This window comes from Choristoneura fumiferana, chromosome 22, assembly GCF_025370935.1.
Source record: "Choristoneura fumiferana chromosome 22, NRCan_CFum_1, whole genome shotgun sequence".
Classification (NCBI taxonomy): domain Eukaryota; kingdom Metazoa; phylum Arthropoda; class Insecta; order Lepidoptera; family Tortricidae; genus Choristoneura; species Choristoneura fumiferana.
The window spans coordinates 10,519,367-10,546,055 of NC_133493.1; the positions used below are offsets into that span (position 1 = coordinate 10,519,367).

The 26,689-nt window shown below is 41.2% G+C and overlaps 1 protein-coding gene across 1 annotated transcript; it reads right to left on the minus strand.

Annotated features, from left to right (window-relative positions):
* Positions 1-1,113: 1,113 nt before the first annotated feature.
* LOC141440415 (uncharacterized) lies at positions 1,114-25,832 on the minus strand. Its single transcript, XM_074104924.1, has 11 exons — positions 25,723-25,832; positions 24,636-24,787; positions 22,170-22,250; positions 21,102-21,266; positions 20,180-20,342; positions 19,251-19,431; positions 18,175-18,362; positions 17,162-17,326; positions 9,785-9,997; positions 8,327-8,418; positions 1,114-2,569 (listed from the first exon to the last, which is right to left on the minus strand). The coding sequence occupies exons 1-11, from the start codon at positions 25,789-25,791 to the stop codon at positions 2,443-2,445; spliced, it is 1,596 nt and encodes a 531-aa protein (XP_073961025.1). The 5' UTR covers positions 25,792-25,832; the 3' UTR covers positions 1,114-2,442.
* Positions 25,833-26,689: the final 857 nt, after the last annotated feature.

A 26,689-nucleotide genomic window follows, 5' to 3' on the forward strand; every position in this document is an offset into this window, starting at 1 on the left:
CGGCAAGTGGTGAAACATGCCCTTAATCTTGTACATGCACCAATATAATTTTTTTATCTATTTAAAAAAAGTGATTTGAATTTTCACATTCAATCTTGTGAGTTTCTTATTAAAGTTTTTTTTTAAATATTAATCCTCGATTTTACGTACATCCTACTAATATTATAAACTTGAAGGTTTGTGAAGATGTTTGGATGTTTGTTACTCAATCCGTCTAAAACGCTGAACCGATTTAGATGAAATTCGGTAGACAGATAGTTTTGAGTCCCGGGGAAGGACATACGATAGTTTTTATCCTGGAAAATTGCATACTTAGTTCCCGCGGGATAGCGATAAACGAATACTACGCGGACGGAATCGTGGGCAACAGCTAGTAATTAAATAAATAACTAAACAGTGATCTGATCTCGAAACAACATTTAATTGAATACTATAAACAATAATTTCACCAAACCATAATTTTATTACAGTAAAACTTATAAAAAATGCTAGATTACTCCAGCGTTAATTAACAAAAAATTGGTCATATAAAAATCAGTTAACGTGCATGAGTATTTCTCAAAAAGTTTCATGTCATGAAATTATTAACACTAAGGACGAGATCATAAAACATAAACTGCATAAATCATCCAAAATTTCATTACGTCAGGAAAACGTCACGAAATGTTGTGAGGAAAAATCGTTCCCCGTAAAGATTTGCAATTTTGAACATGAAACTACCGTGAGATTCACTCATATTAAATATAATGACCCGGATAACTCACGTCTTAAATCGAGTTTAGCTCGACATGTTTCGGGCTAATCCGTAGCCCTTCGTCTTCGGAGCAACGCGACTCAGCGGCTGCTGCAACACGCCGCCGCTCTGCTCGCGCGACTACCCGACGAAACTGACACCGGCACACAACTACCCGCGTTTTCATCATCATTACAACTGTCAAATGTAGGGTAGCACACAACACTAACAACATCGCTCTGTAAAGGTACGTTCACACACACCGATGACGCAGCACGAGTATTTAACACCGTTTTCCAACTCGAGCTAAACTCGATTTAAGACGTGAGTTATCCGGGTCATTATATTTAATATGAGGAAAAATCGTATTTGTCATCGAAACTTTCTATTGGATCCAACAACAAAGATTATCTGACTTTTTATCACCTTTACCACAAGGTTTTGTATATATTTAAATACAATATTACTTGTTTTTTGTTTTGAAATAGCGTCAGAAAATTTCAGCTAAATCAGTTTTTTTATAAGTGGACAACTGAAAATGGACAACTTTTTGAGAAATATTGTCATGGGTTGGCAAATGTCATCGCCGTTTGTACGATGCATAGTTTTCGGTTTTAGGGTGAAGCCAGACGAGCGTAAGTATTTGAGTTGTGAGTAGCGTAATTTCTGCTACATTCAGTTACATGCAAAACTCCTTTTACGTGCACACAGCGACGCAAAATGGGTAGTCTGACGACTCATGCGCACGACCTCAGCTGAATTTGAGTTCGCAGCGAGAGGGGGCGAGAGAATCGACGGTCTTTATTACAGTATTTTCTTCTATCATCCATCATTGATCATAAGACACGGAAATATGCGTCGTAAATACACGTTTTTAGGGTTCCGGAGCCAAAATGGCAAAAACGGAACCCTTATAGTTTCGCCATGTCTGTCTGTCTGTCTGTCCGTCCGCGGCTTTGCTCAGGGACTATCAATGCTAGAAAGCTGTAATTTTGCACGGATATATAAGTAAACTATGCCGACAAAATAGTACAATTAAAAAATTTTAAAAAAAATTTTTAGGGTACCTCCCATAGACGTAAAGTGGGGGTCATTTTTGTTTTCTCTTCCAACCCTATAGTGTGGGGTATCGTTGGATATTAAAACCATTAGGGGGTTGCTAAAACGATTTTTCGATTCAGTGATTTGTTTGCGAAATATTCAACTTTAAAGTACAAATTTTCATAAAAATCGAGCGTCCCCCTCTCTCTAAAATCTAACCCGGTGGGTGGAAAATTAAAAAAAAAAATCAGGATGGTAGTAAGTACCTATATCAAACTTTCAAGGAAAACTATAACGGCTAAGTTTGCTTGATTAATTAGTAGTTTATGAGTGAGCCTAAGGTAATATTACTTAATTTTTATGTAATGGCTACGGAACCCTATTTTGGGCGTGTCCGACACGATCTTGGCCGGTTTTTTTTATTATATCCATTGCACAACACAAAAACCCCGAACAAGTGTTGTAAAACGACTGAATAAATTACGCTCGTCTGATGGCCCTACAGAAATACGATTGGAGCAGATATTACGCGACTCGCAACGTCGCAACTCAAAAAATTACGCCGGTCTGGCTTCACCCTTACTTTACAATTTTCAACTGGGCTAAGTTTAGGCTTCAAAGGCTTCAACTTGTAGCCGTGTCGTGCTAGCCTAGTCAGGTGTGGGGGTTCACTTGCAGTCCCCCCCTTTGCAGTTGGCGCAGTAATCGGGGCGAGAGCACGGACACTTGGCGCGCATGGCGAGCCCCCGGGCCATCGGCTTCATGAACGGGTGTAGTTCATCGCTGAAGAACGGCCTAGTGGAATAACGCAAATAAATTTACACCGTGTTATTTTTGATTTCTGTTAACTCTAAGGGGGCAATCTACAGCAGCGGTTCTTAACCATTTTGGCTGGCGATCCAAAGTATAAATATATTGAAACTGAAAATATTATCGCTAAAATAATAAAATATTGGAAAAAAAATTAGCACATGCTTATGGTAAGTACTTACAAAATTTCCGCGACCCATTTCAAAACCACCCGCAACCCTAATTTGGGTCGCGACCCGAAATTAAGAAACGCAAACGCAAACAAATTAAAAAAGTGTACCATTTCTTTTTTTTAATTTTGGAAAAAATATGTTTTTTTCTACTTAGAATCAAAAGCACAATCGATTCCGATCGTTTTATAAATGTTTTAATGTTTATTTGGGTATGTATTTATGAGTCAGTTTTGTTACGCCCATACTAAGTGTATGAAAAAAAAAAGTCGCAAAACTGTTATTTTTAAAACGATCAATCGATTGTGCTCTTGATTCTGACTAGGAAAAAACATATTTTTCCAAAATTTCAAAAAAGAAATGGTACACTTTTTTTAAGCAACTGCTCTAATAACCAAGTAGCAACTGCTCTAAAAAGCAGATGGTCCAAGTAGCAACTGGTCTAAAAAGCAGCTGGTAAAAGCAGCAACTGGTACATCTTGTATATGTGTCGCACAGACGTACATGTTGTTGCAGAGTGAGAAGGTTTAGTACCTTTTATTTTATAGAGGCCATTTAAGCAGAAGGCTAACGACGCTTCATAAAGAACAGCGAAACTCGAAGTTCGTATCGTACCGTCCTCTCGCTCCCGTATAAATAGTATAAGTGTCAGAGGGACCGCACGACACGAACTTCGAGTTTCGGGTTCGTAGTAGCCCTGCAGCTTTATAAGTTGGACGTAGTTTAGCAAAAAGGATCCAAAGCACTGTCTTTTTTAACCCCCGACGAAAAGAGGGTGTTATAAGTTTGACCGCTATGTGTGTGTGTCTGTGTGTCTGTCTGTGGCACCGTAGCTCTTAAACGGGTGGACCGATTGAATGCAGTTTTTTTTATTTGAAAGCTGGTTTTCTAGCGATGGATCTTAGACATGATTTATCAAAATCGGTTCAGCCGTTTCAAGATCATCAGATCTTTTGTTCGCTGCGGTAGGAATCTTAGACACATAATGGATATTTACTTTACTTTCAAACTATTTGGGACCTAAAATTTGAAACACCCATGTATGCTATATAGCTATGCAAGATTATGGAATTCTCGGCTGATGCTGCAGCCAGGATATCCAGAACACTAGTAGGTACACTCTTAAATAAAACTATAGCAGATATATCGTGTTTGGGTTCGTTTTGATCAGTATTTGATTCTACAAACAATGCAATGGTGGCAACAGGATGAGCTGATGCTGCAGCCAGGATATCTAGCACAATAGTACACTCTATAAAAAATAATAGCACATATGTCGTGTTTGATTCGTTTTGATCAGTAATTGATTCTACATACAATGCAGTGGTGGCATCACGACGAGCTGATGCTGCAGCCAGGATATTCAGCACACCAGTATACTCTTGAAAAAATAATAGCAATATGTCGTGTTAATTCCTTTTGATCCGTAATTGATTCTACATACAATGCATTGGTGGCAACACGACGAGCTGATGCTGCAGCCAGGATATCCAGCACACTAGTATACTCTTGGAAAAATAATAGCAGATATGTCGTGTTTGATTCCTTTTGATCAGTATTTGATTCTACATACAATGCAATGGTGGCAACAAGATGAGCTGATGCTGCAGCCAGGATATCTAACACACTAGTACAGTTTAAAAAAATACATATCAAAGTTTAAAAAACATGAAATAAAAACTTAAATTTAAATTTAAAAAACCCCCCGACTTAAAAAACGCCAGCAAAATAAAAATAAAAACGCCCGAAAAAAAACGATGCTTGAAAAGACAATTAAAAAGTAAAAAATAATTATGCGCTACCTAGCTGTTGCCCGCGACTTCATCTGCGAAGAATTCGTTTATCTCTATCCCGCGGGGACTATGCTGATTTCCGCAAAATTAGCCTAAGTTAATTTAGTATAAAGTATCTAGTAATATTTTTTATCTAAGCGTTGTCGGTGTCGGGGGACCGCTAAGGTTAATACTTTAAAAAATACAACATATTTAGTTTCATGTTAACCTTAGCGGGCCCCCGACACCGACGACGCTTAGATAAAAAAAAATTACTAGCTTTATACTAAATTAACTTAGGCTAATTTTGCGGGAAATCAGCATAGTCCCCGCGGATAGAGATAAACGAATTCTTCGCAGATGAAGTCGCGGGCAACAGCTAGGTAGCGCATAATTATTTTTTACTTTTTAATTGTCTTTTCATTGTTCCTACTGAAAGTAGATTCAAAATTAAAATAGTAGATTGTACAACAAGACACATAAAACGAGCCATTTTACCCGAGCCGGTATGGTGAATGTATAGATAGACCGGTACCGGTACCGGGACCGGTATGGATAGACACGTCGAGGGGAAAATGGGTTTAATGCTCGAGTTTTACACTCTTCTTTACACTGCGATGGCGAGGAAATGAAATAGCAACAGTGGAAACAATTGGTCACTTACTAGGTACCCTTTATTTTTCATGCATTGCTACATAAGTATAGATTTTTAGTTTTATCGATTTATTTTGATTGATTTTTAGTTTAACATAAAATAAAAATTATTTAAAAAGTATATAGAAACTTTTTTGTCTGTGGCTGTTGACACCTTGGTCTTAGACTTTATCCAGCATAAACACCAGCTTTATGAGCATGAGAAGTGAAAAAAATATCGTTGAGGGTTAGATCGTTTTTGTTACTACGTCTAGTTAGTACCCAAATGATATCAGAAATAAGTTCAGAACCGGTTTGTGGTGTGTCAAGAACTGTTTCCGAGTGTCAATTAAAAATTAAACTAGTTTTTAAATTACATCTATGTAGAAGGGGACTTTTGTAAACAACTATGTTTTCAAAAAGTTTGTACAACTTTATGGCCTGGTGTTAATGTTTCTTGTAGTTTAACTATTCATACCGCAAACATGCTTTCTCAGAAAAGTAATTGACCTTATAGTAGGAGGAAATAAGTTTCCTAGAGAATTATTATTACTCCGTCAGTTACATTATCAGAAAATATTCATCCCAGCCTATACGTCCTGCTGGGCACAGGCCTCCTCTCAGAATGAGAGGGCTTGGGCCGTACTTCCCACGCGGGCCGATTGCGGATTGGGACCTTCACACACACCATTGAATTGCTTCGCAGGTTTGTGCAGGTTTCCTCACGATGTTTTCCTTCACCGTAAATATCGTGGTGAATTTCAAATGTAATTTCGCACATGAATTTCGAACACAGCGGTGCGAGTCGGGGTTTGAACCCAGGATCCTCAGCTTCAGAGGCCGTAGGTCAAACCACTAGGCCACCACACCATAGCTATTTATCATCATAAATATTAGACATGCATTATTCCTTTTACATAGATAGGGGTCAATCACGTCAATTTTATGTAAAAAAAGTATTTTTTTATCTAATATACCCAATTTAGCAGAATAGGTCGATGTCACGTTTGCTGTCATTCATTTTGCGGCCATATTTTGAGACAGTTGGCTACGAACAAAGAAACAACGTCATAGTCTGCATGTTTTTTCCTTCATTTTGTACTATATAAGACCATTGATTTCTATAAATCATATAGAGTCACCATTGCGTGAATAATAAGGAAAGTAAGTACTACAATATTAACATTCATTAATTTTTGTACTGATTTGTGGTGTGCATTCCTACTAATATTATAAATGTCAAAGTTTGTGAGTGAGTCAGTATGTTTGTAACTTCTTCACGCTGAAACGGCTGGAAGGATTTGGATGAAATTTTGCAAAAAGTTAGTTCATAATCTGGATTAAAACATAGGGTACTTTTTATCCCGATATTCCCACGGGATAGGAATAAAATCTCTAAATAACAACCGCTGGGCTTAGAGTCATGAAATTCGATATGTAGGTAGCTGGACGTCTGGAATAACACATAGGATACTTTTTATCTCGATGTTTACACGGGATAGGGATAAAATCTCGAAATAACAACCGCTGGGCTTAGAGTCATAAAATTTGGTATGTGTGTTTTAATTCAACGTCAATGAAAACCACGATGTAATTTTAGGGAATTCCCACGAGAATTTAATAAAATCCCGGAATTTCAATTCAATTGCTGTATCTAATGATTTATGCGCGCGAAGCCGCGGGTAAACGCTAGTAAAGAATATTTGTATTGTTGTATTGTAACATTTCATTCAGCGCAGTTCATTCGGCTCAAGATGACTTCGTCCACAGTCCCATTTTGTCACCTTCTTAAATCGTCCTCATTCTCATTCAGTCTACTGTTCTGATTCGCCAACATTCCCACATCGTCAGTTTCCTATCTTGACCGCTTTCTTACGCGGGCCACAGTACCAACTCGTCAACAGTCTTATTTCGACTACAGTGCTAACACGTCAACATTCCAATTTAGACCACAAAGCCAGCTCGTCAACATTATTGCATCGTTCATTATCCAGACCAGGGTTTCTCAAAGTGGGGTACGCGAACCCCTAGGGGTTCGCTATTCGATGGTAGGGGGTTCGCGACAAGGTTTACGTGATGGTGGCTGCAAGACTGGCAAGATGATTAAGATTGGTTTTTGCAGTCTTTTTGCATTTTTTAACTCCAAATTTGTTACTTATTTGTTTGTTATTTGTTATTGTTTGTTTCAGTTTGTATTTTCGTTGGCAAGATGATTCTTACCTATATTTGTTACCCTTTATTGAAATAAATAATAAACACTATATTATGATGATGTTTGAAATAAAAATAAACTTAGTTTCTCCAACAGTCAATTTTATTACTTTCTTTGGGGGGGGGGGAGGTAGGGGTTCGCTGTCGACTAGAAACTTTAACAGGGGTACATGGAATAATAAGTTTGAGAAACCCTGATCCAGACTAATATAAATGCTCTATAAATTATTATTGAAAAGGGGCTTTTTTTGCAAATTACTCTCGGGACATTTTGTTATTTAAACGCTTAAATTGACCATATCTGTGAGACAACGTCTGCTAAACGTGGACGAGTTGGCACTGCTGTCTAAGTAGTACTGTGGTCTATAAAAGAAAGTGGACGAGTTGACACTGTGGTTGAAATAGGAATGTAGACAAAATGGGATATGGACGATATCATAAAGTGGACGAGTTAGGAAGGTGACGATTTAGGAATTGTAGGCTGACGACATGGCACTGTGGACGAGTTAAGAAGGTGACGAAATGGGACTGTGGACGAAGTCATCCTGAGCCGTTCATTCATTCATCCATCAGAACGAATGGAGATAATAAGTATTAAAAGTTTTATTCCACTAATATAATTATGTCAGGGTAGCCTATGGTTTGCCCTACCGCCTTTCAACTATAGGGTCGTGGGTTCGTGCCTGGGCTAACATCTTTGATTTTTTTTGGGAATTACGAGCGAAATTAAATTGGAAAGCCATCAGTTTTACGTTGATTTCATCAACGAAGAAATCCAATGGTGTGTGTGAAGTTCCCAATCCGCCCTGGGCCCGCGAGGGAACTACGGCCCAAGCCCTCTCATCCTGAGAGGAGGCGTATATGGGCCAAGATGATGATAAAAATAAATAAATATGATTAGTGAGACGCGATAATGTAACTGCCGTCTCTGCGTGCGGCAGTTAGCGGGTACTGACCGGCTGAGCATACGGCTGATCTCCTGGTTGTACTCTTCGGTGGCGAGCTGACACTTCCTGATCTGATCCTTCTCCTCCTGCAGCGCCCGCTCCTGACAACACATTAAAAGATTTAGGGGCTGTTTCACCATCCATTGATTAGTGTTAACTGGCGGTTAGGTGTGATGCCGTCTCTATTTGTTTTGTTCGAATAGACGGAGACGGCATCACATTTAACCGTCGGTTAACGCTAATCAGGGGATGGTGAAACAGCCCCTTAGTAATCGATTCAGGTGTTACTTTGCGTCCATATAAATGAACAATAACCTTTTTTAGGGTCCCGAAGCCAAAATGGCAAAAACGGAACCCTTATAGTTTCGCCATGTCTGTCTGTCTGTTTGTCTGTGCGTCCGCGGCTTTGCTCAGGGACTATGAATGCTAGACAGCTGTAATTTTGTACGAATACGTACGTAAACTATGCCGACAATAGTTAAAAAAAATTTTTTTTTAGTGTGCCATCAGCCAAATAAGTGGTCTACCACTCTAAAGTTGATAATTGTTTGCATGTTATAAAACAATAATGCCGATAGAGTAAGTATATCACACTTTCAAGGAAAACTATAACGGCTAAGTTTGCTTGAGAATTATTAGTAGTTTATGAGTAAATAGCAGCCTAAGGTATGAAAATATACCTAAACTTGGAAGATTCCGTATAAAATATGAAATCCTTAGGTACGGAACCCTTTTTGGGCGTGTCCGACACGCTCTTGGCCGTTTTTTATATTACCAAGGAGGGGTATGTTTTTCTTTGATCCTCTCTGTAGCTGAAACGGCTGGACAGTTTAACAGCTCATGCATGAGGTATCATCAGTTTTGTCAGTACTGTCGGAGTTATACGTACCTAATATGAGTATCAAAAATTAATATGCGATATCAATATGGGTACCTATACATAGCATGTAGAAATCTAATATTATACATAGATTTTTTTTTTCGTCGGGGGTTAAATAGTACTTTTTTTTTTATTCGACTGGATGGCAATAGATCAAGTGGGTCTCCTGTTGGTAAGAGAGCACCACCGCCCATAAACATCTGCAACACCAGGGGTATTGCAGATGCGTTGCCAACCTAGAGGCCTAAGATAGGATACCTCAAGTGCCAGTAATTTCACCGGCTGTCTTACTCTCCACGCCGAAACACAACAGTGCAAGCACTGCTGCTTCACGGCAGGATTAGCGAGCAAGATGGTGGTAGCAATCCGGGCGGACCTTGCACAAGGTCCTACCACCTGCAAAATTTATTCCTGAGCCTATATTCATGTATCCTTTATTCATGAGCCACCGTAGAACCTGTTCACAGTAAGCGTAATTAACAAGGAAATTTGTAATGACTTTTCCTTTGAAAAGCTTTCGTGTTGGCTCATGAATTAAAGTCCTTTACCGTACGATGTATTAATCAAGGGGATGGGCTTAAACTCACCTTCAACAGCTTGTTATACTCGATTTGCTGCAGCAAATTCCTCTGGTGCTGCTTCCTAGCCTGCGCGTCGGTAACGTCCTTGTGAGCGGCCAGCTGTTGCAGCTGCCCGAACAGCTGCCGGTGGTAATCGTCCTGTTCTGCCAACCGCTGCTTCAGCTGTTCCCGAGCGTCCCGCCGGTCTTGGATTTGGTCCACCATGGCTTTGCGGACCTCCTGTGTGGACAAGTAATAAAGAATAATAATAATAGTAGATTATTGTCGTGGCCTGGAAGTAGGCAATTGCTGGCTGAGTATGAGTATTAAACGGACGAGAGTTCGTTTAACTAATACGAAGCCAGCAATTGCGATTCCAGCCGAGACTAATATAAAACTTTTCTAAAAATGGTGAATAATTCTGAAATAGAATAAACTTTTTCTCAAAATATATTATAACATTTAATTTTATTCCAAAGTTTTTTTTAATGCTTTCCCGCCTTTTTTCATTTTAAATAAACTGCAGGTGTATTTTTCCACCAAAAACACCACAAGCTGTTTCAGACCCAATAAAAAAAAGTCCGGAGTTTCAACAAAATATCTGATACCGGCCATTAGACTTGGCTGTATACGACTTGTGCTAACATTTCCATGGCCTTCTTAACTTTTTTTTTTTTTGTGATTGATTGCAGGCGCGCTAATTTATTATTGTCGAGCTAGCGCGCCTGCAATCTTTTTAACTTTTTAACTGACCATAAACTATGCACGGACATTTTTGAGAAAAACTCTTTTCATCACACTTGCTCGTAAACAGTGTCGTAACATGCAGGCTACTGCAAATAAAACCCTCGACTTTAATGTGCTTGTCATGAAACCCGTGGTCGGTAAATGAGTCATTGCGCGTACTAATTTTCTTGTCATATTCATATTCATATTCATGAAGCCCAATTTTAACACATACAATTTTAACATATTTACTCGCAGAAAAACATATTTACTCGCACAAATAATTTTACTCGCATATGTGATGAAAAACATTGTTTGTCGCAAATGCGGTAGGTACTAGAATTACGAACATCGACTCATTAAAGCCCTCAGTCTTCGACTTCGGGCTTCTAATAGACTCTCGTTCGTAATTCCTTGTTTACCGCCCTTAAAACACAATGTACTATAATTGTAAGTGTACAAAAAGAAAGATGAAGTTAAAAAAAAATTGCAAAGTACAAAGGTGGAGTTAGCCTTGAACGTGTCCTGCCATTTGACTGTATACAATAATGTTGTGGTGATATGTGAAGTATTTAATAACGGGAAGCATGTAATAAAAGAGTGTCGTCCATAATGCAACTGTTTATATTTTCTCCTGTGGGTACATACGATGATTGTATATCTACCTTCAGATATAAAATCTAATACTACAACATCCTTTCCATCATAATAAGGGAAGCACAATTATACATATAATAAATAATAAGATTAACAAACTTACTTATTGTTTACACAATTATGCAAGCAAGTAATCAATCAGACGGAATTCTTAAATTATAATTTTTACAATTACAATAACAGCAACAACACGTTAGCATGTTCATTTGTAATTTGAAGCATGCAAATAATTGCAAATCATATGATATATTTATTTATACATATTTCTTAATTAAGGTATCAATTAGTTTATTGAATAGTACCAATATTTTTTTTTTTTTTTTTTTTTGATATAGAAATAAAGCACAAAAAGAAACATACTTAGATTATTACATGCATATTAATATTAACTTTTTGTAAAATTATTGACATTATGTAACATGTCAATAGTAATCGGGGATTTTAACCTGCCGGCCACTTCTAGTGGTTCTGTACTCGGGACAAGTCGCTTCATTCCTGTCTATACCAGTGGCAGTGGTGGGCGCGCATGCAACAGCAGGGGGGGCGCAGGTTGTCAGGTCGTCGTAGTCATTATGTGTGTGTGCAAGCCGGGTCGGCGAACGCTCCGCGGCACGTATCAAGTGTTGCCGGTTGCGGCGGTAGCGGGCGCCTGACTCATCGCACACCCAGTAAGATCGCGGCGCGCCACTCGAAGCCGCAGGCACGGCGCTCTCGACGCGCGCGCGCCGCCAGCACCCCACTGCGCCATCTCGCATTCGAACATTGTCGCCCGCATGCAGCATCGGAAGCGATCGCGTACCACGGTCGTGATTTTGTTTCATTCGTAACGTTCTGCGCGACCTGTCGCGTCTGAGTATGGCATCAGAGCGATTATCAGGATTCAACTCATGGCCTGCATTGGGTAGCTTGTCGACCAATCGCCTTCCCATTAGCAATTGTGCAGGGGACTGCTGCTCTCCCGTTATTGGAGAATTTCTGTGGTTTAGTAAGGCTATGTATGGGTCTTGTCCTGATTCGTGAGATTTGAGAAGAATGTTTTTAATAGTCCTTACATTTCGTTCTGCCAATCCATTAGAACGTGGATAGTGGGGGGAGCTGGTTATATGAGTAAACTCCCATGTTTTTGCAAACTTTTTGAATTCCTGGGATGCATACGTGCCGGCATTATCTGATATAATTTTTTCTGGGATCCCAAACCGAGCGAACATACTTTTAAGATGAGAAATTATTGTTTGGGTTTGTAAATTATTTAAATGCGCAATCTCAACATATTTTGAGTAGTAATCGACCACCAACAGATAGTTTTTGCCATTAACTTGAAATATGTCAGTGGCGAGTACCTGCCACGGGCGCGCAGGCAGCGGGTGCGGCGCGAGCGGCTGGCGGCGGTTGGCGTCGCGCCGTCGCTGGCACGCCTCGCAGCGCTCCACGGTGCGCGCGATGTCGCGCGATACGCCCGGCCAGTACAGCACGCTTCGCGCGCGACGCTTACATTTCTCAATCCCTAAGTGACCTTCATGAATACGCGTTAGCATGTCTTTTTGCAATGAGTTAGGAATCACTACCTGTCCGTTTCGAAATATAGTATCGTTTATTAGGTAGAGTTCATCTTTTACTGCCCAATATGGTTTCACCTCGCTCGGTAATAAGTGTTTTGTATGCGGCCAGCCATGAATACAATAATTAGCGACCTTTTTCAAGCACTCGTCTTTTATAGTTTCTTGCCGTATCAATGTTAATTTTTCATCAGAAAAATTCGTATTTTTGTAGACCACATTAACATGAATCTCTGTTTTGTCAAACATGTCAGTATCGGTATAAGGCTCGGTCGCTGAACGCGATAGCGTGTCAGCAATATACATGTACTTTCCGGGAACATATTTCACATTTAATGTGTACTTTTGCAAGCGTAAAAGCATTCGTTGCAATCTTGCCGGAGTTTCATTGAGACTTTTTTTTAAAATGCTTTCAAGCGGCTTATGATCGCTCTCGACCTCTATGGATGAGTGACCGTAAATGTATTGGTGAAATTTGGAGCATGCAAATACAATTGCCAATAGCTCCTTCTCAATCTGTGCCCACCGCGTCTCGGCGGGGGCGAGCGTGCGCGCGGCGTAGGCGACGGGGCGGCCGCGCTGCAGCAGGCAAGCACCCAGCCCGTGAGCGCTGGCGTCTACCGACAGCGTCACCGGCAGCGCCGGGTCGTAGTAGCGCAGCACGGGTGCCGAACTCACACATTGTTTCAACTCATCGAATGCTTTCTGGTGGTATTGATGCCATTCCCACTCTCGATCTTTTTTCATTAGTTCTCTCAATGGGCTAGATATCTCCGCATATCTTGGAACATACCGTGAGAGATAGTTAACCATGCCCAGAAATCTTTCTAAGTCTTTTTTCGTTTTCGGAGTCTCCATGGATTTGATAGACTTAATTTTCGATCCATCCGGACTCATACCGTTCTCGTTAAAAACGTGGCCCAAGTATGAAACGCTTCTTTTATAAAATTCACACTTTTCTTTATTAAATCGAACGCCGTATTTCTTTGCCTTCTCCAGCACAGTTTTAAGCCGTTCATCATGCTCTTTCTTGTCCCTGCCCCATATCAAAATATCATCTATAAAAATTTCAACACCTTCCATTCGGAATATTTTAAGCATTTCATTGTGGAAGATTTCTGATGCACAGCTTATCCCAAAGGGAAGCCTTAAAAACCGGTATCTCCCAAACGGCGTCGAAAAAGTGCACAACTTCGAACTAGCTTCATTTAGAGCCAACATCCAGAAACCCTTGTTCGCATCCAATTTTGTAAAGTATTTAGCTCCCGCAAGATTGGAACTGATCTCGTCAAACGTGGGCAGCTGGAAGTGACTGCGCTTGACCGCGCGGTTGAGGCTCCTTGGGTCGAGGCACAGGCGCAGCCGGCCGTCGGGCCGCTCCACCAGCACGACGCTGGACACCCAGTCCGTGGGGCCCTCCTCGCGCACCACCACCCCCAGCTGTTCCATGCGGTCCAGCTCTTCGCGTAACTTTGGTCTTAGTTTTATAGGAATTTTACGTGTACCGTTAACCACAGGTTGAACCGACTCGTCTATAGGAATATTAAACTTAGCAGGTAAACATCCTATGCCTTCAAAAACACTATTAAAATTTTCAGTAAATGTATTCGATAAGTAATCAATATTTTCCAACGATATGCGTTTAATAAGATTTAGTTTTTTACATGCATTTCTCCCTAGTAAGCTATTACAGTCCACATCGAGTACAAATATTTTTTGTATTACGCTATTTCTACCTTTACATAATTTGGCATTAAAATAACCAAGAATAGGTAAACGCCTTTTACTAACCTCCCGCAATACAAATTTGCCGGTTTTTAAGCATTTTACATCAAATCCCGACGCTATAAAAGTTTTACGTGATATGACACAAGCGTCTGCTCCACAATCCAATTTAAAGTTAATCGACATACCATTCACGTCGATCTGTTCGTACCAGCCAGCCGCGTTGTCGGTGTCCTCGCCGACGGCGTCCACAAGGAGCTCCTCGCAGTCGGCCTCGCCCGCCTCGTACGAGCCGTCCCCCGACGAATACTCCACTTCGCGTATACTTTTGTTGAATCTCGAACAACATCTCGAAAAATGTCCGCGCCTACCACAGCGATAGCACTGAGACTCGAATGCCGGACACTTATTTTTTACATGCGCAAAATCACACCGCCCGCACTTGGACCGTATCGGTTCTCGACGATTATCTCGCGTGGAAGTCGGTGTCGCGTAGCGGCGTATTCGCCCGTCCGCCGGTGAGGGCGCAGGCCGCGCACGCACCGCCTCGAGCGCGCCGACGCCGCTGAGGCCCGGCGCCGAGCCGCTTCGCACCGCGTTCGCCTGAGCGCTCGCTGCCTCGGCCGCTCTGCACCATGACACAGCATTATCTAGTTTTAACTTGCTTTCTCGCAGTAGGCGTTCACGTAATTGTACATCATTTATGCCTCTTATTAATTGTGTTAAAATAAGACTTTCTCGTAAGTCTCCGAAGGCACACGTCTTACTTTTTAATCTCAGCCTAGAGATGTAGTTATCGAAAGTGTCAGCAGCTTGCGTCATTTCGAAAAAGCAATGTCTTTCGAAGTTCACATTTTTTTCCGGGTCACATCTGGTTGTGAATTTCTCAATTAAACTCGCGTAATCACCTCGCTTTTCCTCGCTTACGAAATCAAATTCTTCATACAATTCGCGACCGTATTTTCCTATTACGTGCAAAAATAATGCGCACTTCTCCCTACTTGTCGCTTGATCGCGGCCTGATGCCACCAAATAAAAATCAAAAGCAGTTTTCCACTCTTTCCAATTATTCGCCATATTGCCTTCACTTTGCAATGGCGCGGGCTGCTGCAATGAAAACATCGCACCGCACACCGGAGTTGCTAATATTTTAGTATCTTTCTCGTTCCCCATTTTCACTCGCGTATACTTTTAACTTTAATCACCAAAACTCGTCTTCGAATCACACCTGACACCATGAAGTATTTAATAACGGGAAGCATGTAATAAAAGAGTGTCGTCCATAATGCAACTGTTTATATTTTCCCCTGTGGGTACATACGATGATTGTATATCTACCTTCAGATATAAAATCTAATACTACAACAATATGTAGCTGTTTAAGGGTCTATAGTTTTGTACTCAATGACGTAGGTTAACTTGCAATCAGATTCCGTACTACTTTGTGTTATTCTAGATCTATCTCCCAATCGACATTATCGGGCTTAAAAAAAAAACATTTTTACGAAACACACTTTCTCTAAAAATGAACTTCTTTAAACGGTTACATATTTGAATATCGAAAGTTAAAATATCTACGGGTAAAATGTCGATGTTCAAAATATCGAAAATTAAAATAACGAAAGTTTATATTGTCGAATGGTTAGATAATCTACGTCCATCTAAGCTAATCTAATCTACGTATCGAAAATATATTTATCTACAAAAGTGACATCGAAAGAAATAAATATCGAAGTCCAAAATATCGAAGTACAGAGTATCGAATATCCTATGTATGAACTATGACGTGACAGTGTCGACGGAGCTCCGCTTCGCGGACCTCCTATTCCGCTCAGTTGAGGCGCGAAGCGCCTTGACGCAATACTAACCTAACCTAACCTATTGAACATGAATTACCAAAAATATTTGGTTCGGTTAGGTTAGAACTGTGACCACAACAATCCAGTAAGCTAAAAATGACTAGATTATGTAAAATAAATGCTATTAAGAGAAAGGACCAATAAATAAAGCAGATTTGTATGTACGATATTTTAATTTTCGACATTCTAATATGTTGACATTTATTTTTACAACTTAGATATATTGGCTATCGATATTTTAATCAATTTTTTATTTCAATCTTAGACATTTTGACCATAGGTATAATAACTTTCGAAATTGTGATACAATCGATAATTTAATTTTCGATATTTTGAACATCGACATTTTAACCGATTTTTCGATATTCAAATAACCCTTTAAACTTTGTGGTAAAGATGGAAATAGTCCGCCTTTGAAATAAGTGCCCCAATTGGCATTGATCACTTTTTTACAATGTGGTATCTAATCCCAAAACCATTTCGAGGAATAGGTTTATTAAATCATTTTATAACATTTAAAAAAAAATACTAATTGATCGTCTGTATATTTGCAAAATAACGTTTGACCTTTGTTTGAATTTCATCGTAAATAAACGTTATATAACTAATCCGCCTACTTCTAACACTGCCAGGTGACAGAAGACACTATGTTTTTTTTAATAATTGTGATGGGCAACGAAAAACGTAGTTTTTAACGGCTATGGTTAGCTATAATTCCGGTAACTTCTAAATAGGGTAAAAAATGTAAAACCCAACTAAAACCAAAATCCTTCAAATGGGTGTCTTAAATTCGCCTATTTTATGAAAAAAATATATGTATAAAAATAAACATTGTTTTTTTGAGACCAATGCCAACTTTCGGAAAGTGAGTTTTTAGTTACCCGGTTGGTCTTCTGCGACCAGCTCAGGTACTCGCAGCGTTTCCGATCCACGATCTCCTGCTGTACTTTGGCCACTTCGTTGATGGCGACGTCTCCGGCCGCTTCGGCCGCCGCCATGCCGCCGCGGAGCTCGACCATTTTGCGGTTGCACTCGTCTAAATCGCGCTGTGGACATACGAAAAAACATCACTTCCTTGATTGCTTAATAGCGACATCTCTTGTCCGGGTGAGCGGTTAGTTCCAATGGGGTGCTGAAAGTTTCTCGATGAGGGCTATAGCATAGATGTCGCTAGTGTCGCTGATTAAGTGACTAAATAAGAAAACAAACAAGCTGAGATATGTGGTGCATAGGAGAAATACGTGTCTGTATCACTGTCCAGTGGTGATGTAGTGGTATAGAACGTGGCACGGAATGCCGAGGACCTGGGTTCGATTCCCAGCGCTGGTCTAATTTTTCTGGTTTTTCTATGCATCTATACTCTGTTTGTATTTTCGATATGGGTTTTACGGGGTGACCGTAAAAGTAACAAAAAATTTGGAAATGAAATAAAAAATACAAAAATATTCCAAAAAACCAATCTAAATCATCACTTCCGGAAATTGAAGACCTAGTAGATACTAGGTCCCAATGTAATTAATTGGAGACCAAAGCGTCCAGTCTCCGGTGGCTCGGGCTGATGATGATGACGTCAATTTTAGCGGTATTTTAAATATTTTCTACTTTCGGTCGCCAACCAAAACGGTTAAGATAATCGCTGATGTAAGACGAGTAACTTTCATTCTCCTCCTTCGAATTGCTTCCACACGCTGTAAAGTCATTTGTTGGCGCACGCTAGCAAAAATGGGGGGGTTGCTGCTGCCCCTCCTCGAGAATTTGAGAGAAAGAGAAGGCACAATGCAGTTTCCCATCCTTTAAGTACCTAAGTCAAGAAAGTCGTCCCGTTATGTATGCACGACATGTGTTTTGGTTAGGTTTGGTTAGTTATAGTTGAGTTAATGTTTGAGGGTGTCACCTCCTTCCTCTTCCGGAGCTCCTCCTTAGCGAGCTGGGCGGCGAGCCCCTGCCCCGCGAGCGAGTCCCACGTGTCGCCGATCAGCTTGGCCTCAGCCGCGTGCCGCGCGACTGTCTCTTTCCGTTCCTTGATCATTTCGTCCCGCTCGCGCGCCGTTTGGAGACGCTGCTCCGTGCGTTTGCGCTCCGCTGAAAAAACGGCTTAGTTTAGAACCATTTCAAATCCTACTGAACCATGGCATCGTAATCATATCAGCCGTAGGACGTCCACTGTTAGACATAAGTCTTCCCCAACTTCCGGTTGGCGGTTGGTGAACGTCCTACGCTGCGCTTGCCGACCCGCGGTTTCCATTGCCTGGTCTCCGTGCTATATGGCCTACCCATTGCCACTTTAACGAGCTAATTCGCTTCGGTGACCCTCGTTATTGTCCTCAGTTCTGAATAGATTCCGAATCCCCGAGCATAGCTCTCTCCAGAGCTCGTTAAGCAACTATGAGTCTATTTATTTATATAACCTGTAGTGAAGCATCACATCGGATCCATAGTCATCACTGGCAACACACACTGGTTTAAAGGTAGCATTCCGTTCTTAGCGACTGCAACCCAGTTTGTTTAGTGCTTCATATAAATTCATACTAAGGAGTAGGTCGATCGACCCAGTCGCGGTCTCTAAGAACGAAATGCTACCTTAAGACTTATCTTAGGCTGCATTTACATCGGAGATGTGCGAGGCTGCGTTGCGAAGAATGTGTTTCTCATGAAGCAATAGGAATGCTTCATTTACTCGTACCTATCCTCGCGCCGCCGAGCTGTATCCACTAGGGATGTGCGGTATACGGTGGATGAGGATAGGTAAATGAAGCGTTTCTATTGCTTCACGACAAAAATTCTTCGCAACGCATCCTGGCACATCTCTCGTACAGTCACCAGCACCAATATCTGACACAACAAGCGTGCATAAATATCTGATAGTACTCTATTTCTAGGGCCGGAAGGACGTGTCAGATATTTTTCCACGCTCCGCTGTGGCAGATATTAATGCTGGTGACAGTACAAACGCAGCCTTAAGGCACTTACCTTCTTCCTCCTTCTTAATGTCGGCGTCCCACAGCTGCCGGAAGTACAGCGCCTCCTGTTTGAGCCTCTCCCTCTCGCGCTCTCTGTCCCTCACGCGCTGCGCCAGCTGCTGCTCAGAGTATTTGAGGCACTCCATGTCGCGACGCACGCGCTCTATCACGTCGTATTCCATGCGAGCCGCCTGGGAACAATCCATCGTCAGCCGGAAGACGTCCACTGAACAAAGGCCTCCCCCTTAGAACGCCACAATGAACGACAACTCGCCACTTGCATGAACTGGTTGCCCGCAACTCTCACGATGTCGTTAGTACACCTAGTGAGAGGCTTGCCAACGCTTCGTCTTCCGGTTCGCGGTCGCCACTCGAGGTCTTTTCTCCCCCAACGGTTATCTGTTCTTCGAGCAATGTGTACTGAGAACAATTACCTGCCTGTCCGAGATTGAAAGAAAGAAAGAACATTTATCCGTGGCGACATAGGAAAAAATAAAGTAAATGAAACAAAAATGTGTAGGTCTTGCGAACGGCGCTGATCTTTCTTTGGGAACATAATGCAGTCTGGTCTTGATTGCTTTTTAGGGTTCCGTGCCTGACGGGTGACAAATGGAACCCTATTGCTGTATGTAAGTATGTAAATACTTTATTATGTATGTGTGTAAGTATGTAAAACACAACAATAATGAAACAAAGAAGTAGGTACAACGGCGAAATTATCCCTAAAAGGGATCTTTTCAAGTTAACCTGGTTTGAAAAGGATAACTTGAAAGATAGGCGAATAGTTATTTTGTCGCTTCTTTGTTTGTCCGTCTGTCTGTCACAGGGCTATATATCGATAACGGTAGTAGATAGAGAGCTGAAATTTACAAATAATGTGTATTTTGTGCGGTACGCATAACGCGCGGTGGATATTTTCTGATGCTGCTGAGTCCTTACCAGAGCCTCGGACTCCTTCATGGCGACAGCATTCCACATCTTGTCAAACTCTTTCTCGGCCGCACGACGTGCCGCCTTCTCTTTCATCTGGTACAGCTGCACTTCTTCGCACTCCTTGGCCCGCAGTTTCACGATGCAAGGTAATACGTGGACGCATTTCGAGCTGATTGGAGGAAGTTTAGATTAGTTGTGGGATTATATTCAGGCGAGCGTGTTCTATGATCATTGTGCGCAAAATAAAACTAATTTATTTCATTTCTTGGATATTGGAGGAAATTAACCATCTAGGAAAATGGTCATTGGAGAAAATGGACGGCTTAAGAAATGAACATTTTAGAAAATGGATGGTCTAAGAAATGCACATATGAGGAAATGGACGGCCCAAGAAATGTATATTGGAGGAAATGGACGTTCTAAGAAATGTATATTAGAGAAAACGGACGGTATAAGAAATTAACATTGGAGGAAATGGACGTTTAAAGAAATGGACATTGGGACGAAATGAATGTTCCAAGACATGGACAGTTCAAGAAATGGATTTTGGAGGAAGGAGACGGAGATCCTTTTAAGGGATAACTTCGCCTTTTTACATCTCATTATCCTGTGTTCTGTTATTTTCATGTGTTTTTATGTACAATAAAGAGTTTTACAATACAATACAATACAATACATGAGAAGAAATGGACGTTCTATGAAAATGGACATGCGAGGACATGGAGCACGCGCAATAACAGTAATAGGGCTTGCCGTGCCGCTGCCCGCTGGCATCCAGATTCGCTGCCTCACACAACATCGTGCAGCTCAGGGGGGCGTACCGTTCCTCAGTCCCTCTCACTCTCGTATTAAATAATATTAGCGTCAGCGGGACGACATGATACGAAGTTAGAATGTTACACTTCGTAGTATAGGGCTAGTGACTCACAGTGGCGTGTCCTTGTATTTCTCCTCGTGTTCCTTCTGCCTTGCGGCCAGTAACTGCGCGAGACGCGCCTGCTTGTCCTGCCAGATCGCTTCCGCTCCCGCTTGCGCTTGTTCCACGAACTTGCGGATATCCGCTTCCTCTTCCCGCGCGAACAGGTCTGTCAGCCTGGCGATATTACAAAACGGGGTTTGCCAGAGTTCGCATAATTTTTGCAACACATAGGTACATAAATGTTTGTCAGATTTTTTTCCCACTGAAACCGATAATTGTTATGAAATTTTTAAATGGTCATCTTATAGAAAACTGTACGTTAAGCCGCGTATCCACTAGAGGCAGCCTCGGGCCGAGCGGCTGCCTCGCTCCGAGGCCGCGCAAGTGGAGACGCTGCCAAAGGCACGGCTCAGACTGAGGCTCCTTTGCGCACGGCCAAAAAACCGACAAAATATGGCTCGGCTCGCGGTGCTCGGCCTGAGGCTGCTCTAATGGATACACGGCTTTAGATAAGGATTGTTTTATAACAACTCTGAACAATTATTGGAACAAACAATTTAATACATTCTGACAAACATTAGGCACACTCTTGACTCTCAACAATTACGCGAGCTGAATTTGTTCTTGGGTGATCTACGCGGGTTTATTTATAATTAGAATAATTTTGTGAATATTTTGCAATACCTGAAATTAATTATGGCAAATATGCGTTACGGGGCAATGAATGTCTCTGTTTTGAGACAGTTTTGTCTGTAAGAAACCTTTGTCCTCCCTTTTTTCAGCACAAAACGGGACTACGCAACACAGTGGCATGCTCGATATTTTTATAGTACGGTTTTAAAGTATTAAATATGATTTAAATGTAAATTTTGTTTTAACGCCCGTAATAACAAACTAACCACTATACTTTGTCTACAGTGGCGCCAACTGGTGAGCGCGAAAAGCTCTCATTCTATTGGTGGAATATTATCTCGCTCACTGCTCCGCAGTGAACAGGCAGCCTAAAATTACATAGTTAGACGTCTTTTATCCCAAGATTTTGACGAAGAAGACTTCTAAGGAGTTTAATTTAGTTACCGTTCCCTTTTCTTCTGCAGATCCGCCTCGTAGGAGGCCAGGCACAAGTCCACGCGCCGAGCTACGTTGTTGATTAGTGATCTGTAGGACAAGCCATTTTACAGCCCCTGCCGGTTGAGGGTCTAAGCTAGCTGGCGCGGGTGCAGGGAGCGGTGCAGCCTGAAAATCGAAGTTCGTATCCCACCGTCCCTCTCACGCTCGTTTTCAATAATATAAGCGAGAGCGGGACGGCAAGACAGGAAGTTCGAGTTTTGTACTTCGTAGTAAAGGGCCTGTTGGCGTGGGCACGGTAACATCCGTCGCACGCGACGCACGCAGTTAGCGCCGCTCATACTATTTTTCTAAAGGCGCGGCCATATGCAAGTCGCTCGACGCTCAATTCAAGCGATAAATCTGGTCACGTGACCCTATTTTGAAGTTCCCGCGACTCAAAAAAAGCAGCGTCAAGTCGCCGCGTCGAACAGCAGCGTCAAAATGGCTGCTTGCAGGAATAATTTGGTCTTGGAAACTAATTTCTTAACCTCCTTTAGTGGCAGTACAAGTAAAATTGGAGTAAAGGAAAAAATTTTTTTTTCCGAAATTGGAGTTTTTTTTTCAGCGATAGAGCTCAAAATTTTCAGCTTTATCGCTATGTCACGTGACCAGATTTGGAGCTGGAAACGAGCGTCGAACGACTGCATGTGGCCGCACCTATAGGCGTCCACCCGCTGCGTACAAACCGCGTGCTAGCGTAGGCCCTGAAAACGGTGCAGCCTCGAATGGGTTAATTTCCAAAACAATTTTAATTAGTACGTCAGACTATCAGTAAATATTGGACAAGTATTTATTTTTCTTTTGGGTTTATCTGCGGGATAGAATCAGAAATGATGATATCCGCAGTAGAATGAAGTGGCAGTGGGCGGGGCACATTGGTCGCAGGACTGATGGCCGATGGGGTCAGAAGGTTCTCGAATGGCGTCCGCGGACCGGGAGACGAGCTGTCGGTAGGCCTCCAACAAGATGGAGCGACGACCTGGTTAGGATCGCGGGATCGCGTTGGATGCGGAAAGCACAAGACCGGTCTGAGTGGAGAGCCTTGGGGGAGGCCTATGTCCAGCAGTGGCCGTCTTTCGGCTGACATGATGATAATGATTTTTTCTTTTGTGAATTTAACTAAAAATCATGAAGATACAGCCAGTTAACCCTTATTAAGGCCCCATTTATTGGAGAATACTACCACAGAATCAAAACCAGCTATCAAATACATACCGGGCAAAGGATATTTTTAAAGCTAGCAGTATTTCCGTGCAATGAATATTGTAACTTATTACTGTAACAATATGTTTGAATTTTCAAATCAATGCATGTGGTCGCTAAGTCGCCTCTACCTTGTTAAGGGTTAAAGTTCCGCGTGACATCGAGCCGTGCGATATTTTTAACACAGCGTGACGTCACGGGCCCCCACTCCCAAACTCTGACGAGCATCATCTTTATGATTTTTTGTTTAATTGATAAAAAGAAGCGACCAACATTTTCTGATAGCACAAAAGACTATCTCCATTATACTGGATCTTACGAATAACACCATGTATACTTCATTATTTTTAGCATTAGAAAAAGGGTAAACAATCTTGACGAGTCTTATTATTGAAAAACGTTTAAAAAAAACAGTTACTATTTCTTATGATACCAAAGCATGTAAATGATAATAAGCAATTATGCTGTGACATTTTTCAAAAGTGTTTTTCAATCAAAAGACACGTCAAGATCGCTTACCTTCTTTATAATGCTAAAAAAAACGAAGTATAGGGTAAATCGTTAATTACTGGCCACCTTTCAATAACTGGCCACTTATCGTCGTTGCTACTGCAATACTGCGTAACTAGCTTTTTCCATAAGGTATAATTTTCACTGTCGGAAGAGTACTAACATTGTACTGATCTGACAATTAAAATTGTACCTTATGGAAAATGGTAGTTACGCGGTACTGCAGTATCAACGACGTTATACTAAAAATGAACTCTTTTTATTATAAAATAATATAAAAATCATTTATTTCAGACAGTTAAATCCATAATTTGTTAGTAGCAAGGTTGACTTACAATACTATGTTAGTTAATCATAATCAAATATTAATTTTAAATTATAATTCATTCATTTACAATAATCATTAATAAAATGTAATTCACTAAGTATATAATTATCATAACCAAATCTAATCACAAAATTAAAAAATATATAAAATGTCAAAATTAATAAAGTACAATAATAAAAAAACAACTTAAACCTATATAACACATGTCATAAATGTGTTTTATTAATTTGACATTTTATGATTATTATTATTTTTATTTTGTGATTAAATTAAAAAAATTGTTAAAAATTGATAGGTGACTAAAATACCAGCCAGTGGCCAGTTATTGAACAGTGCCAGTAATTGACGATTTACCCTTGTTAAATAAAGAATATTCGTGGTAAGTGTATTACTTGCGGTCACATTTTATAAAGAAGTCGCTGTACTGCTTGTCCGTCAGCTCCTTATGTTTTGTCTCGTTTCCCTTGCGCTGCTCCTCTTCGAGTGCTCGCAGCTTGCGCACGAATCTGACGTAGCGAGCGGTCGAGTCGAGCACGCGGGAAGTCTGGGAAAGGTAAAATAGCGATTTAGGTCTTTCCCAAAGTGGGCGATGACGGCCCCTTTTGGTGGGCGAATATTCAGTGTTTATGCAGCGTTTTTGTCATTAGTTTCTTCGGAGGTGTTATTAAATGAGGTGATGCCGAGGGTTGTTTTTTTTTTGAAAATTTAAGACAATACCGATGCTGTATTTAGCGTGATTAAAATTCTAGTGGCTTGTCTTTCCGTTGTGCTAATAAACGTGGGAAGCTAATGACGTTTGACCCGTCTTAACCGCTAAACTGATTTAGATGAAATTCGGTATAAAGATAGTTATGTCCCGGGGAAGGACATACGATAGTTTTCATCCCGGAAAATTGCATGGTTCCCGCGGGATAGGGATAAACGAATTCTACGCGGACTAAGCTGTAAGGGTTGGATACTTTACGGGTGTAGGTACGTACTGGAGTTGTCACGTAACCACATTATCCTATACTCGTACTACCTAAGGCGCTAGAATAACATTGTTTACGCATATGCACTTACCACGACTGGATGAAACGATCAACTCCTATCTGCATTGCATGCATTGATGTGTGCCAGTAATTTCATCTCCATTGCAACTATGTTGCCCACATCGCGCAACTATGTTGTTTGCGTCGTAAATACCTACTTTGATGAGAGCAAAACATACGAGTGAATATCTATATGTAGTGCGATGATTATCGCCATCATCATATCAGCCATAGGACGTCTACTGTTGGACATAGGCCTCTTCGAACCTCCAGTTGCTCCGGAGAAAGCGGCCTGCATCCACCGTGAACCCGCTTTAACCAGGTCATTCGTCCATTTCGTTGGTGGACGTCCTACGCTGTGCTTGCCGATCCCAGGTCTCCATTTGAAGTGGATAGCACGGTCAATAAATATCCTTAAGAAAATGTGTCAAATTTAGGTTTTACTTACATAATAGCAGTCGGGAACACCCCTCGGTCCTGGGCCATCTTTAGGCGGCATTTCCTTTCTGGTTTCCATTTTGAATTATGTAAATCTCGTATTATGTGTATATGTACAAATAAGGTGACAAGTAGATTGACAACTATAAAAGTCATTTGCACCTTGTCTATTCGTGTACAAACTTAATGGCGAGGCGCGTTTAAAAGCAAGCATACGAATAATGAGTATTTAATACAGATACTGTGATTTTACCGCCATTGTTTCTCAGTATTCCGTCTTCTAAGATTTTTGCCCGACAACTGCCGACATGTTTTAACTGTCTGTTACTCGATATTCGAAAAATTGTGAGGTAAAAAAATCAAGTAATTCTACAGAACGCTTTTATTTAATTCAAATTTAATACGCGAAGCACATTCTAGAAGGAAATGGCAATATGGCCGCCATACTCAACACAACTGAATGCCTGGTACCACGAAACTCAGAGCGTAGGGTGGCAAGCGACGCCAGTCGTACATTTTGCGATAAATAAGCGATAGTCGTTATTCTGAGACGATATCACAATACTTACAAAGTTTCGACGAAAAGACTGTGCGCCTTGATTGTGACATGATACATATAATCTAGGTTCTAAGCGGTCTGTCTGCCATTCCACTAACTAAATCATCCAGCCTTTATACGTCCAGCTGCTGAGCAAAGGCCTCCCTTCAGAATGAGAGCGCTTGTACCATAGTTCCCATGCGTGCACAGTGCGGATTGGGAACTTTATATGCACTATTGAATTGCTTCGCAGGGTTATGCCGGTTTCCCCTCGATTTTTTCCTTTACCGTAGTTTAGGTGCTGAGGTTTGAACCCACGATCCTCTGCTTGAGAGGCCACAGGTCAAACCATTAGGCGATCACGGCTTTTTTAACCCCCAATATAAACAAAGGGGTGTTATAAGTTTCACCGCTATGTGTGTCTGTATGTCTGTCTGTG